Raw genomic sequence first — 15,810 nt, forward strand, 5'->3', positions numbered from 1 at the left:
GAAAAAAGAACGCTTTTGCCAGCCCCATACAAATTCCCTATGTTTTAGCAAGGCGCGTTGGTTGTTCGGAGGACCCTGCCTTCAAACTTGTTTTTGGCACAACAAAAATATCTCGGCTAAACTATTAGATATTCGCTTTGCAGTTTGTCATGCAAGAGTCTTCGGTAGTTTGCATAGATATTGCAAGCGAATAAATTACGCTAAATCATTATTATGCGTATGTAAAAGATGCTGTGCTTCACTGGAGGTTTATACGCATTGAAAATGTGAATATTTCTTTCCTTACATCTATACAAATATTTTGCATTTCGAGCGTTTTGGAGAAAATTATCCCAACATCCCTCTTTGCACAGGGCTGTTCCCCGTGAGATGTATTCCAGACCCGCATTTTATGCACTAGGTGCGGGGCACTTAAAGGCTGGCCTTGTCGCCGCAGCTCGCTCGCTGTACCGAAGTAGAGCCACACGGCGTGCCGTAATAGTGGAGTCCTGTAGCATCCGCGTACCACCGAGGCTTCCAAAACCCAGCGGTTTTTAAAGTCGTTACCATTGGAAACTCGTGAACTGCTGGCGCTTGCCATATATCTCTCAGTTGTTTATCCAGATAAACACTTCAAGTATATTTGAGGTAAAATATACATACCTAATCGTCAGCACCCGTGGTCAATTAGGAACGCTCGTTGGGTTGGTTTATACGATAATAGGCGAAAAAAAAAAGTGGCAGTGCAACTCCCGCACGTGCGGGAGGAAAAGAAGCACAAAAAGAACAGAACTCTCCCGCTGCAGTTTTAGGCATGCGAACTGGCGAGCACTGCGAAGGTAGAAAATTCGAATTGCATTGGCCAAACCCCAGTTCCATTCTACCATTCTACAAGATAGCAGTGAGAGAGGGTGGCGAAGAGCGGGATCGGAGGTAGCACTGGCGGGACAACGCCGCTACAGCCCATCAGGGCGAATCACTGCTCCGAACTACCAATAGCGAGTGAAACGGCATTATTTTTTTCTTAATTACGTGCGTCTAGAGTTTCGTAAAGGTCGTTTCAGTTTAGTGATCAGTGAAGTGAAAAAAAGTGTTTATGGTAGGAGAAAGCTGGATAGTGCGAATTATTTATTATGTTTATGGTTCGCATCACCTTCCAGACTTGTGGAGATGCATACCGAACCTGACAATTAAAATAAGCAAACGCTCTAGATGTAAAGCCAATTTCCACCCAATCGCCGCAACGCCACTAGTGGTATTTAAACCTGCCGGTTCCATATGTGCCGACAGAGTGTGGAGGTGGCCACGTTGATTCTGGGGAACAGTGATCCCATTTAGAGACTTTTCCACCCATGCTACACTTGTCGAACGTACACGGCTCTGAAATGGCGATTGAGAAATATTTGCATGCCCCTATTGTGGGGTCAGCGAGCTTTCGTTCTCCAGACGCGGCTATAGCAACTGAGCCCCCTACGATGCGCTCGTATGCACAAGTTGTGTTTACCTGGAACATCAAATATCAAGAGCACTTTATCGTCCCCTTTACGTGTAAAATGAGCATTTAGGTGTAGAAAATAAAATGTGTAATATCAACTGTATTTATTATAAGAAGTTGCCTTCGGTGTGCGACATAATGTTTATACAGTGCAACGGAATTAAACGAGAAGAACCATAACAAGTCTAAAATATATTTCCTGCAAGTTAGCTCCACAGTAATGTGCTATCCGCATTTTTAAATTTCGATCTCTCACCCAGTCAAACAAGGATAACCTGAAACAGCTGAGTTCCTCTTGAACACCCACAGTGCATGAGAATTTCGCCTGCCTTGGAAACCCCGACCCTGGTATGTGCGCGGGATACTTTCCCCGCTATTACTTCGACAAGGTGAGCCGCACCTGCAAGCAGTTCGTGTACGGAGGCTGCGGAGGGAACAGGAACAACTACCACACCGTTCAAGAATGCATGGCCAGCTGTGCCCGTAAGTGCGTCATTCTCACATGGCCCCCATGTCGCGCATTTAAAGGAATAAATGTAAAAAATGAACATACTTTCATGGACATATTAGCTTTAACACAAAGGGGAGAGGGTTAGTAAAATAATATGACGTCAGCAGGATCAGTATTCCGAGAGAGTCGTAAACAAACGCATACGCTCTAAGCGAAGTCAGGGTATCAGGGAGACGCCGTTGCTCCCGCAGAGCCAAGAGTCGTTTTTTGTTACACATATGTATACTATATGTATTGATATTAATATTCTGAAGGTTGTCATGCAATTTAATAATCACAGAAAACAGCAAAAATGACGGTTATGTATTCGTTTGAACTCTTTGGGAATTGTAACAGAAATGTATGGGCGTTTTATTCCAATTCTTTTGTGTTACTTTTTAAGGGTAGTGGTGTATATTTGTGCATATTTGAAATTTTGAACCGACAAAGGGCTCAGAAAAAGCATATAACATGACGCTCTTCAGTAGTTTTTTCTATTCGAAAGGTCGTTTGTTCTGCAGAACAAAAAAACATTCGTTCAGAGGCTCTGTTGCGCCCGTTTTTTGTAGGTTTCAGTTGCCAGAACGGCGATATTTTTTGTGTAGTCGAGCCGTGGTACGAACTAACCAAATGTAGCAATTCTTGTTTAAGAGGGATTTAAATATATCATAAAAACAGCGCGCCAATGAACTTCGGAAATTTTGTTCGAGACATAACTAAGTACGAACAATCCTAGGGAGGAGTATTGAGGGTCTACTGAATATAATTAACTATGTTCAAACCACGACAGACGTGCACTTTCATTTTACCTCTTACAAATTCGTTCTGGATTCGCGCTCCCGCGTGAGCGAGGTTTTAGGAGCTTGAACCACGCATGGCGAGTCTCTCCCCAACTTTGAATCATTTGAGTTATCCACATCGCTAGGCTACACTGCTGATTTTGTTATAAAGACAGTGCTGCCAGCGCCGTGTGAAGTGCAGCAGTAAGGAATGGTTTATTTTACAATAGAGGACACCAATAGAAGAAACGCTACCTTGCCTTCTTACTGTCATTCGTATCGTTTCATTTTGCAATAGCGGTATCCATGTGGCAACATGTATTATATTGTTACCAAAAAAGGTGCGCCTGCCCCACTAAGCAGAATTTTGAAATTATTGACTGATTGTAGGGTTTAACGCGCCGACAGAATGCAGGCGATGAGGCGCGCCGTAGTGGAGGGCTACGAATTAATTTTGACCAACTGGATATCTTTAACGTACACCGGAATCTCGTACACACAGGCGTTTTTGCCTTTCGGCTCCACCAGAAAACCGGCCACTGTGGCTGGAAATCGAACCCGTGACTTCGTGCTCAGCAGCACAACGACTCAGCGAATGTGCCACCACGGCATGTAATTTTGAAATTTTTCCGAGGTATTTTCCCGTACCCAATATGCGAAGTACTGTTGATGAATATTACGGTGGACTTTGTGACAAATGTTTTGCTATAATCAACACATGTGATCTGAAATATACTGGAATAGGCTAGGCACTGAAAGCAATGTAGGTGTTCAAGCATCGCATAAATAAAATGTTAGGTAGTAGAGTAACATCATCTTCAAGTAACATCTTTCTTTTATTGGGAGTTAATGCTACTGTCTGATCAACAAATTTACGAAGTGAATTGTGTTCTTTCAGAGTGCTTTCAAGCTTTTCTGTGTGGTATTATCGCTGTACCGTTTGTTGCCCAGCCACCACCGACTACGAACGCAAGTGCTTGGCACGCGCTGAAACTGGACCTTGCCGGGCAAGGATGATGCTGTGGGCATACGACTCCACTGAGGGCCAGTGCAAGCAGTTCACGTATGGTGGCTGCGACGGCAACGATAACAAGTATCCCACCAAGGAGGACTGTGAATCTACCTGTCTGCATCCCCTGGGTAAACAAAGTACACATTGGTGTTACGTTCAGCACCTGCAAAACTTTTTGGAGATTTCTATATTTTCTTATTGCGCAAAGTGGTGTTTTTAGTTTCTTACTTTTAAAGCGCTCGATAACAATTACCAGGTCACCAGGTCAGACAAATATCTCATATTTTCTCTACTAATTTTCTTGAAACAACTACCGCTTAAAGTTCATTTCCTGTACAATTGTCAGAAAAAATACGCCGACTCGCCAATTTGCTGAATGTGGTAGTGTAGACATATTCAGCATTTATTTATCCAAATTTGTACGGTTCCATGGTTGAAGCAAACTTGATGCCTTTTATATTCAGGATAACCAAATTAGGAATCATTCAAATGCAAACGTTGTCAATGTGCGTACATGGTCGTAGCAAGCAATTTTGAGGGATGATTTTTAACTGAGATCACTATCCACTAGGAGAGTCGGTTGTCCAGTAGGACACAAATATATAATACATACATCATACATAAATATATAACACAAAAAGTTTACTAGCGTTTCAGGAGAACGACTGCCATTCTTCAGAGGAAAGTGCATGTGGAGTTCACTGAATTATACATGAGCGATATAACAAGGAAGAAAGCACGGGAAGGATAGGGAGCATGTTTGTTCAATCAGGTGATGGGTTGAGGGCAACAGAAGGCGAAAACAGTCTTTCATAATGACGTGGATGAAGGATGAGGCCGCGCTAAATTTACACACAAAATAACCATCCTTAACATTAAGGAGCATGAAAAAACAAACATATTAACTCAATATTTTAAGTGCTAGTTCACGCATCCGGTGACAGTAGGGCTCAGGACAAAAGGAGAAAGAAGACACTTCAGTGCAAGAATGTGGAAAAAACCTTGCTATACAAAGCTGTTGAAGCAGATACAATATCACTTGAATAAAATATGAGAGAGTAATATACTTGGGTTGTGATGGTGGGGGCAAAGGTCCCATAAACAGCCAGAGAGAGAGAGTTTCGAGCAGAAATGGTCGTACAATAATATACAAAACGTACCGAACCAAAAATATTAATCAATGAACTTAGAAAGTGTTTCAGCTACTACTAACCATCTGGGGCTCTACAAGACAAGAAGTGAAAGACGACAATACAAGACAGGAGAACTCCCGCACAGGACGCACACCTGGACACTCAGTGAAGGCCCACGCGGTCAGCAATAAATATTAGAAAAAAGTATACAGAAAGGAAGGGGGAGTGAAAAATCCCCAAAACTCCCACGCGAAATAGATTGCAAGGTTAGAAGTTCAAAACTAAAACAGGTACCGCAGATTTCCCCCAAGAAAAACTGAATATATTAAAAACAGGCGATGTTTGATTAGTGAAGCCACTATGCTGTGGAACATGGTGCCAAAAGAAAATCAGCTAGCAGGGGTCGCCCTTTGATGAATGGATGTTGACGGAACGCGATAAATGGGTATAATTCTCTCCTGACAGGCCCAGAAACATGGTACATAAATGAGAGAGAGAGAGAGGAGGCAGGGAGTGGGTGGACCGAAATTTCAATGGGATAGAAGACTCTTACGCGTATTACTGTCTATGATGTCTAAGGGCGTTTATTTAAAAAATGAGATTGTACTCTCGGAACTTGAAGATATAAAGAGTTTTCGAACCATATGCGAGAATTGTTGTAAAGAACGACCAGGATTTTTCGCATGCCTTTATATAGGTAAATGCGATTAAATTGTTGCGTGAGAGCGATGAATATTTAACCTCAAAAGAAAGGACGGTCTACTCTGGCCAATATACTGTTTGCAGGGGAGGGCACATTCCAAAAGGTATAGAGTTAAAGTTCCCTTTAAGTTAAAGTTCCCTTTTACACTAACGTAGTATTTAGGAACCGTTCCGGCGGCGTGCTGTGTCGTGACCATTTGCGGACATACCTTGCATCGTGGATTGCTACAGGGCGTGCATGCAGTAGTTTGCGGTGAGCTCTTGCCTATTTAGTTAAAAACTCGGCCATATTCTTGCTATCTCTCGAAACATTGCGTAGTGGTTTGGAAAGTATTCTTTTATTGTGTTCACTTTGAACAAGGGTATCCTAATGTCGTCTGAGTATGGCTGGAACATTCGGAACGAAGAATGGTTAGGTTACAATTTTTGTTTGCGGAATATGGTTTGGAGCTTCGTTAAGGATGATTTCAGTGCCGTTGAATTGGTGACGTCGCGTAATCACGTAGTGAATTACCTGTTATGGGTATTTCTGTTTCAAGAGCCCTGTTTTAAATTTTCCGCTGGGGAAATTGATATCCGCTCGGCTACAGCTTGGATATATGGTATTTCGGTCTAGCAGTGCCTGACCTGGCTGCTGTGGAACGTTAAATACTGACAAATAAATTTATGTTTCCTGTAAAGTGTCCTGAAGCTTGACCCGCAGAACCGTAACTAGGACATGTAGAAAATGTATCTCTGCGTAGAGTAGGAATGAGAGAGCAATAGAATTCGCCTGATTACAAGCCTCAATAACGCTAACATTTATTTTATAATGCCGCCTTATCACTTCACCATAGCAACAGCGTCATATACCTTTTGCAGTAAAATGGCTGCAAATTCTTGGTTTCAAGAAAGTTTGACTCTAGACGTCCCGTAAAGATATCTCCGTAGTTGGGCGCAACTGAAATTTTCATTGACGTTCTGCTGTCGTGCGCATAAGTGGCACTATCAAACACCAAAGTCCGCAGTTCAAAGATAAGATAAACCAAAGGGTGATGGGTAAGATATTCGACGGGCTTGTCAAACCCCCATTGCTCATACGCACATGATACAGCGGTGACGCTATCTCCGTGCCAAATTTTAGCGTTTAGTGATACTACATCAAGGGTAGCAAGTAATAAGTTGTCAAGAATTTCAATGCTCCCCATATGTTATTACATTGATTTGAAGAAGCTCAGTGAGTTTATCTGCGATGATCAGGTTACAAAATTAGTGATATAAGTTGGGAGCACTCTGTAGAAACTCGAAACCGGTATATTTTCTCTGCGACTGATTGATAAAGTCCGCTTTGTTGAGAATTGCGATCCACTTCCTCCCTCGGCTTGACATAACTCTTTAGGGGAAATTGCGAGTTCCTCCAGGGTGTTCATCTACGTGTTAGTATTGTTACAGCGAAACGAGATAGGCCTGTGTTATGCCGCTTGCAAATCGCATCGGACGGCTTTTGTGTACATATTGAGGCAATTACCACGCGCTTGGGAGGGGTCCAGTGCTCATTGCTGGCTAAGGCGTGTAAAGATACGTCAGCTGCAGGACGGTCATAGAAGTACTCTTGTAGTCTCATAATCCTGGGGAAGGTGTCTAAGTCCTTAAAAATGAAATATGCCGAAGCCACCAGCTGGCAGACACAAGTACAGACCTTTTTGCAGGGCGCTTCTCTAAGCTCCCGGCATCGTAATACCGGGAGGTTCATCACATTTCCAGCGAAATTTTTGTTTACGTTCGTAGAGTGGAAACTGTTTGCAAACGGGGTAAAGAAATTTTGATTCAATACCGGTGCTAGAAGTACCGGTGCTAGTCTGAGCTATAGAGATGTCTTATTGTACACGTCTATCGCGTTTCAGGTGCGATTCTAATTTGCGTTCCGAGACAGCTGACAGCTATTAGAATTAATGCTAATTCAATCTTTCGAGTGAAGGGATTTTAAGAATATTAGCTCGACAAAATTAGTGACTTTTGTTTTTGGATATGGAGGTGGCCTTGTAAAATTCGTAGCTGCGTAGGTGGGATTTTGTTTCGCAAAGCTCTTGTTTAAGAATTTCCCCTTCCTGGAGGAGAGAACGGGATATAGTTTGGTAGTGATTGTGAATTATCTTTGTTAATGGCAAGGAGCCCTTGTCTAGTACTTGTTTCCACTTTCCCGTGTTGGATAGGGCAAGCTCGGCAGTCGTAGGCATAAGTCTAATACTCAAACACATCAGAGCTGCCTCGGCAGTGAAATACTGCGTTTGTGCGGAAAAAAGATATTTGTAACGTATGCGTTTTTCAGCAATATTCCTTTACCCTAAGAACTGCTTTTACACTGGGAAGAATGCAGGGTTACCGGGTTTTTCCCAGCTCTTGTCAGTTCCTTGCCTCGGGAGACACTTTTTTTTGCGGAAGCTGTACAGGGCACAGGGGAGTGGCATTGCGACGCCAGGAGGCTGTGCTGACTGGTTGATGACTTTGCCCAGGCGCTCAGTGGTGGCTGGGGCTCAGGCGGTTGCTATGGATCCATAGGGTGGGCGCAGTAGGCTGTGGGCGCGACGCACCCTCATGGTTGGTCGGCGGGCGATGGCTTGGTACTCCATCGTTGCTGCGTTCTCAGGAGCAGGCCGGGCGGAAGACTGCAGCTCGCGTCCAGGTATATCGGGAGTGGGTCACGGGTGCCGAGTCTAAGAACCGTGACTACTGTGGTCGCAGGTTCAGGCGGGGATGGCCAGTTGCGACAAGGCTCTGGGGACATCGTGTGTGACGTTATACTAGGGAAGTGCGGAGGCAAGGGCCTACAGTACCTGTCGTAGGACGGTATTGCAGGAGATTCTTTAGTGGAACACGCAACTTCGCTCATTCAGGTGATGGTTGTAGCACTGTTGCAACAAGCAAATTTCGCGAATATTTCTAGCAATCATTGATTTATTGTAGGGTTTAACGTGCCGATGCAACGCAGGCGATGAGGCGCGCCGTAGTGGAGGGCTCCGGATTATTTTGACCACCTGGGGATCTTTATCGTGCGCCGAAATCTCGTACACACGGGCGTTTTTTCTTTTCGCCTCCATCAGAAAAGCGACCGCCGCGGCCGGGAATCGAACCCGGGACCTCGTGCTCAGCAGCGCAACGCCTTAGCCACTGAGCCACCGCGGCGGGTATTTCTAGCAATCAAAGCAGCCATCTGAACCAGGGGGTGGAAGCCATTAGAAGCAAGTTCTCCGCCCGCGCTAAGATGTTGAAAGCCGTGGCCAATGTAGCGGACACAACGGGAGTGCCGCAAAAATTCGCGGTGGAGCGCGTTCAAGTGTCGCGGCTTCGACTGCAGTCATGGCCAAAGCGAAAGGCCCGGTATACGGGGTGGCGGTTATCAGAGCGGGAAAGAACCATGCTTCGGAACGTGGTAGAAATATTCAGGCGAGATAGAAAACTAAGGTTATCCAGCGAGAGGTACTCAGAAAGAGCCCGTTCTACAGATGAAGAGCCCAGTTTGTTATTTCTGACATGCAGAAAAACTGTACTGGAAGTATCAGCTATGGCGTAAATTAGCGAGCCAGCATTAGCAATGCCTGCGCAGTGTCTGGGCAAGAAAGCGTGGGTTCCTGCACACAGGGGGTCGAAAGGTTATAAAAGATAGTTTGGTAGCCGCCAATTGCACCAGTAGTGGCAGCGCTGTGGGGAAGTTCCTCGATTAAGCCTTTCAACGGAGCCCTGGTAGCGCTCTTGGTAATTTTTATATATATATATATATATATATATATATATATATATATATATATGTTATTACCCGCCTATCTACAGCCACTGCAGGGAAAAGGCCTCTCCCATCAATCTCCAATTATCGCGATCCTGTTCGATCTGCAACCAATTTATCCCCGCAGACTTCTTCATATCATCTGCCCACCTAAATTTAGCCCGCGCCCGGCCATGGTTGCCTTATCTAGGGATCAACTCTGTCACCCTCAATGACCAACGGTTATCTTGCCTTCGCATCTTATGCCCTGCCCATGACCATTTCTTCTTAATAATTTCAACTAATATGTCCTTAGCACGCGTTTGTTCTCTGACCCACTCATCTCTCTTCTTGTCCCTTATTGTTACACCTATATACATACGCGTCCGCAGAGTTTTCGAGTAGGGGGGTGGGCAAGTCTTGCCGCAGCTCCCCCCCTCGGAAACTCCCGACCTCTTGCCACTAAAAGTCTAACGGTCAGAACGCCGGGCAAAGCCGAGGAACGGTGATAAATTTTTTAATTCAATGAGATACAATTTCAACACATACAGGATATCCCCGAGCAGCCCTTTTTACTTCTTTCTGAGCGAAAAGTTTTACCGTCAAGCCGTGCGTGGACTTGTCTTGCTTTACGGGTTGAAGCAACGTGGTTGTTGTGATGACCGTTTCACTGCAAGCTTTTGAAATGCGTAAGAATATACAAAGGTAATATGGTCTCTGCTGAAGCGTTTTTACACGGCTGTGTAGCTCGGTGCTACACATGCTGTTTACGGCAAAAAGTATAAAGAGAACAAGCTCCGCAATAGATGCAACATTGAAAAGTAAGTGATAACGTGTTCCTCACAATGGCTTGCTTTAGGTTCACGTTTTTCGTGTGCTGAAAACAGCTGATGGACGGGAACATGGAGGTTTTTAGGCGGCCATTATAGTGAAAACACATGCGTGGTCATTGCCCTAAATGACACGTTCGAATGAGTAAAGGTACGCGGCAAATTTGGCGCCCCCCTTAGATGATTAGGGGGCGGCCAAACCACCCCCCTCTTGTCCCACTTCTGAGCACGCCTAGGCCTACACACACAGATATATAAATATATATATATATATATATATATATATATATATATATATATATATATATATATATATATATATATATATATATATATATATATATATATATATATATATATATATATATATACAGTGAAACCTCGATATATCGAACAGCGCGGTGCCCGCGAAATAGTTCGATATAACCAGAATTTGATATATATTATCACGTAGATAACGCTTCATAAACTGGTACAAATTATTAAATGAACGAATTGTGCAGTAAATACTCACTTGGTGCTTCAAAGTATTTATTCTTTTGGCTTAAAGTACTGCAGCAGGGTAGCCTGGCGTGTTATACACGACTTCCTCAACGTAGTCCAAACGTTCCACAAGCGGCATGCCGGTGCCTTTTATGGCGCTGCAGTAGCGGTGCGGTAGTGCCACAACCGCTGAAGCCTCGGTCGAAGTCGGGAGCGGGGAACTATCAGCGCTTGCGGGTACAACATCAGCAGTGCCTTCGTTTGTGCGCTCAGTAGTAACCTCCGGTAGGATCTCCACACCCGTCAACTGCGCCGTAGTACCGGTGCTGTCGTCACCGCCAAATAATTCATCAATGCACATGCTTCGTGGCTCAGCCCCAACAAAGCGCTCCAGCTGGCCCAGGTGTCGTCAAGCTCGCATTCTTCTTTTGCACCGTCTAACTCAGCTTCGGTGCAACCGATGCGCAGCAGTCGGGAACGCCCATCGCGCCACCGCTATCCTCGAGGGTACTGCGGGATAGCCCGCCGCCTGTCAACAGAGCGCGAGCGGCCTGGGCAGTCTGGGGTGGCGGAGTTCGATATACCCATTTCATCACCGTCCCAGTTCGAAATGAAAAATTGAAAATGGATGTGATTTCACGCGTGATATAGAAACTGTTCGATGTAGGCAATAACTCGATATACCCGTGTTCGATATATCGAGGTTTGACTGTATAAATATATATATATATATATATATATATATATATATATATATATATATATATATATATATATATATATATATATATATATATCGCACCAGACCAGTATTCTGCAGGTCGTGGGTTCGGATACCACCCGGCGGGCATTTTTTCACCACTTTCTTTTCGACTCAAAAAATTTTTCATCTCTTTCTATGACCCACCACCACCTCCCCTTTGCTTTCCGAGGTTTTCTTGACTGCCAACCCTCATTTTCTGTCTTATTTCACGGAGCCCCTCATTTCCCATTTCTGATTTCGCTATATATATATATATATATATATATACAGAAATAAAGGTTGGCAGTGAAGAAAACCTCGGAAAGCCAAGGGGTGGATGTGGTAGGTAATTAAAACAAATGAAGAATGGAAAGAAAGAAATAATGTGGAGAAAAAATGCCCGCCAAGTGGGATCCGAACCCACGTCCTCCAGAATATTGGTCTGGTGCGATAACACACCAGAGGTCGTGGAGGTCGTGGATACTCCTTCTTCAGGGCTGAACAAGGAGTAACTCCGCAAACGTTGGCAACAAAAAATGGGAAACGCGTCAGCAAAAGAATGAAGGAAGAGCGGGAAAATTAATTACAACAAGGATAATAAGAACACATATATATCCTTGTTGTAATTAATTTTCCCGCTCTCCCTTCATTCGTTTGCTACCCACCAACCATGAATCCCTTTGTACAAACTCTCCCACCTCTTACCTTGCCCTCGCGCTTGCTACATTTTCTGTATATATAGGTCTCAAACGAACTTATTTTGTACTCTGAAGAAAGGAAGTCCTCTCCTGAAACGTCAGTAAACTTATTTTTATTTTCTTAGTCTTTCTCGTTTGTCTCTGTCTCTACTAACCTTATTTTTTTCGCGCTCTGTGTGAGTTTTTATCTTTTCAGTCTATATATATATATAGTAGAGAACACAAGAGAAGAAAAACTTCGAAGTTTTTATTCTCTTATATATATATATATATATATATATATAGATATATTTATATATATATATATATATATATATATATATATATATATATATATATATATATATATATATATATATATATATATATGTGTGTGTGTGTGTGTATATCTATAGCCACTTTGATTGGGAAATGAGTGGCTCGCTGAATTAAGACAGAAATAAAATTTCGCAGTTAGGAAAACTTCGGTAAGCAAGGGGAGAATGTGGTAGGTCATTGAAACAGATAAAGAATTTGGAAAGACGGAAAGGAAGTGGAGAAAAATTGCAAAAGCCACAGGACAATGCCCCATGGGGCATTTTTTCTCCGCTAAATTTGTGTCTTTCCAAATTGTTTATTTGTTTCCGCGGCACAGATTTTGATTCAAACAACAATTTCGCTGTATGTGTTTTCAAGAAGGAATTCCGACTGTTCCGCGTTTAGATGCGCAAATCATGCTATCTGTACTCTTGCAGAGAAGTTGCGTTTCTTGGTTAAGCTGCCCGTGGTGCACATGTAACATTTTCATCTAATTAATTTTCATCTAATTATTTCTTTCGGGCATATTGTTCTGTTTTTTGTTTATTTAACGATACATAAGACCTCTTGTGTAAACACCGGTTTCTCGCACCTTGCTGTAGTTACCGCCTCCTAAATATGCGTAAGATGCTGTTAAAATATGTGAGTGCCATGGCCTCTACATGCTTTGTTCCGTGCACCACTCAAAATTGTATATTCTATGTAGAGTACACCGACGTGAACGGCATCTACTGGGGACCCCCCTCCTTGGCATTGCAATCAAGTGCGTAAAACCGATACTCACAACTTCTGAAATGATTCGAGTAAACAAATATTTGTAATTCTGTCACGAATAGAACCGTAGTAAAACATATGCAAAAAGAATTATCCACGAAATCAAACGTTTTGAAAGTGGTCCATTCGCACGTAGACGACTGTTGGTGGTAAGGAACCAAATCCAATATGTGGTTTTCCGTTCCCGCAGTGTATGTTTTGCACAACAATCAGTCCATACGTACAGAGGAAAAGGACACACCAAGCGCGTCCACAAATTTGGCTTGGGCATCTCCGGGCGATTTGACAAAGTTATTTTCCAAAACATTACGGCAAGGCGAGGTTTAAACTTTCCGCTAGTAGTACACTGGGATGAAGCCATAAATGTGGCGGAGCAAAGCTACTGCACAAAATTACCAGCAGGGCTGCTCCGGTGCGGGCCCTGACAACAGACAATGCTGGTGTCGGGCCACGCGCTTCCTGGAGGAGGTATCTCTGCTGGACAAAAGCAGTTCCCAATTAAAAGAAATAGTAGTAGAAAACTACGAAAGGACATTTTGCATTTTTTTTTACACAAACGTGGCAATATATCTCCTGAAGGAATGTCTCTTAGGCAATGCATTCGTTTTTATAAGCTCAGGCGACATTCACGGAATCACTTAAGGTTCGCCTTTGTAAGCGGTGCCTCTACGATGTGTATTGCAACATGAAGCATGGCTATCTACAAAGGGAGTGTAATTCAATAGAACGGTTGTAACTCTTGCGCTATTGCAAGTGCCTTGGAACAAACTAAATAAGATGTAGTCACTGAGATGTCTATACCAATACGTCGGCTTTTATTTACTTCGCGCATATAGTTCACACCGAAGTTGTAAGCCTTTCCCAATCAGAGTACTGTGAATACATGGGCATTTTTGGAGGGAGTATAGGTAACGGAAACGGCTTCAATAGTCGTGTCATCAAAACAACCCCGAAATAATATTATATTATTAGTGATGCGCCAAAACGACTCTATGATTACGCTACACAGCTTCGGTGGTCATTATTGTGACAGAGTGTAAGGGCTCTTCGTTTTTGCAGCATTGGTCTTCAGCGCACACTCCGATTGTTTTGGGTAGTCTTTCGCCATCGCCTCGTTGCAACCGCTAGCACGAAGATGAAGCCTGGTAATATCGCGAGCTGGAAATACAGAAGGAAAGTAGGTCGAACCTGTGAGTGGGAGGTCGGCACCCCGAGTCCACACAAGGCGAGCCCACAGTCGGTGACGCGCTATGGGATAACGCCAGGATAGCACGCGCCGTCGTGAGTTAGCTGATGACATGGTCCCTTGCTTAGACGAAGCAAGTGCTCCGGGGAAGGGAGTGAGTTTTCCCGAAAAAGCAGCGATACCATGCCACCGAGAAGACTTAAATGTAAGGTTAGGGGGGCCGCATTCGTCAGTCATTTTTTTAATTGGAAGTTGCGTTACCCAGCGGGTATTGGTTACGGCGACAAGCATACACGCGTACCCTTTTTACTATTTCTCGATTCCAATCTGTTCCATGCAAAAAGCTCTCACCTCTCTTTCTGATGACGCATTGTCTTCGGAGCAAATAACAAAATAAAGTTCGACAATGTTGAGCAAGTATGGCACCAGTCAAATGCGATAATGGCCAATTTTTTCTTTGACCTGGAAGATACTTTCACAATTTCAATGTCCTACATCTGTGCCCCGCTACATTGTACTACAACACCACACTCACTTTCACCTTATTAATTAGTAATTGGCATTAAGGCTTTCTTTTAGTAAGCTCAGTGTAAGTGGATGTGCAGCCCATACGAGGTTAAGCAATAACAAATCAGTTAGTGTTCGCATTGAGCACGCTCAGTGTTATCAAAGAATTCAATAAAACGACAATCGTCCGTACGCTTCATTCAAGCAAATAACAGGCAAATGTTTGCAATTATACCATTTAGAGTTGCTTTAACCAGGATAGAGAACAAAAGTACACTCTATAACTTGGCGCAAAAATCGCAATGCATTTCGAAGGTTGGGCAGTTTTGTCAATAAACAAATTTCCAGTTAGTGGTTTTAGTACATAAGTTACCGCGGAGTTGTAACCGCCCCCGTACTCATGTAGCCTATAACAACAGGAGTCTTCTATGAGTTGTACCGGTCCGTGAAGAGGGCGCTGCATTGTTGGACAAAAATAATACTACAAAACGTTAAGTGAACATTCTCTTCTGATATCACTTTAGGTGTGCTGTTTTAGTTACTTTTATTTTATATGTGGTAGATTTATAGAATTGGTAATATCTGTCTACAAGTGCTCGTACGGTCAAATGTGTCGCCGGGAACAGAGTATAACCCTTGTTTCACCGTAACCATGCTGAAACACATCTAAGTGCGTAAGTGACTCTCTGGCACAGAGTTCTGTTTTCTCTAGCATAATTTATTACTCGTAGTCCTTATTGTACTTCAACGCATAAAGAGAAATTGTTGCCTCCTATGTTGCACACAGGAATACAGGGCCATCAAAAAGGGTACAAAAAGTTTTTAGAAGTTATTATACATAGAATGAAGTTGCATTTGTCAGGTCATATAATGCAGAGACACAGGAAGTAAAGATGCCAATTTCCCAAGAGTTGTAAAAAAAGAGAAAAACTACAAGTACTGTACGAAGGATAAACAAAGAAAT

The 15,810-nt window shown here is 43.3% G+C and overlaps 1 protein-coding gene across 6 annotated transcripts in view; it reads left to right on the forward strand.

Moving 5' to 3' along the window:
• Nucleotides 1-15,810, forward strand: part of LOC144164408 (papilin-like) — a 96,798-nt gene that overhangs the window by 61,994 nt on the left and 18,994 nt on the right. For 4 of the 6 annotated variants that reach the window (XM_077694928.1, XM_077694931.1, XM_077694933.1 and 1 more), the window contains 3 exons: nucleotides 1,784-1,957; nucleotides 3,695-3,883; nucleotides 13,086-13,142. In XM_077694928.1, coding sequence (XP_077551054.1) covers nucleotides 1,784-1,957; nucleotides 3,695-3,883; nucleotides 13,086-13,142 — 420 coding nt within the window. The remainder of the gene's footprint in view (nucleotides 1-1,783; nucleotides 1,958-3,694; nucleotides 3,884-13,085; nucleotides 13,143-15,810) is intronic. The other 2 variants (XM_077694929.1, XM_077694930.1) reach the window with 1 other exon arrangement.

The sequence above is a fragment of the Haemaphysalis longicornis genome, unplaced genomic scaffold, assembly GCF_048455015.1.
Source record: "Haemaphysalis longicornis isolate Haplotype H1 unplaced genomic scaffold, Haemaphysalis longicornis Haplotype H1 scaffold_13, whole genome shotgun sequence".
NCBI lineage: Eukaryota > Metazoa > Arthropoda > Arachnida > Ixodida > Ixodidae > Haemaphysalis > Haemaphysalis longicornis.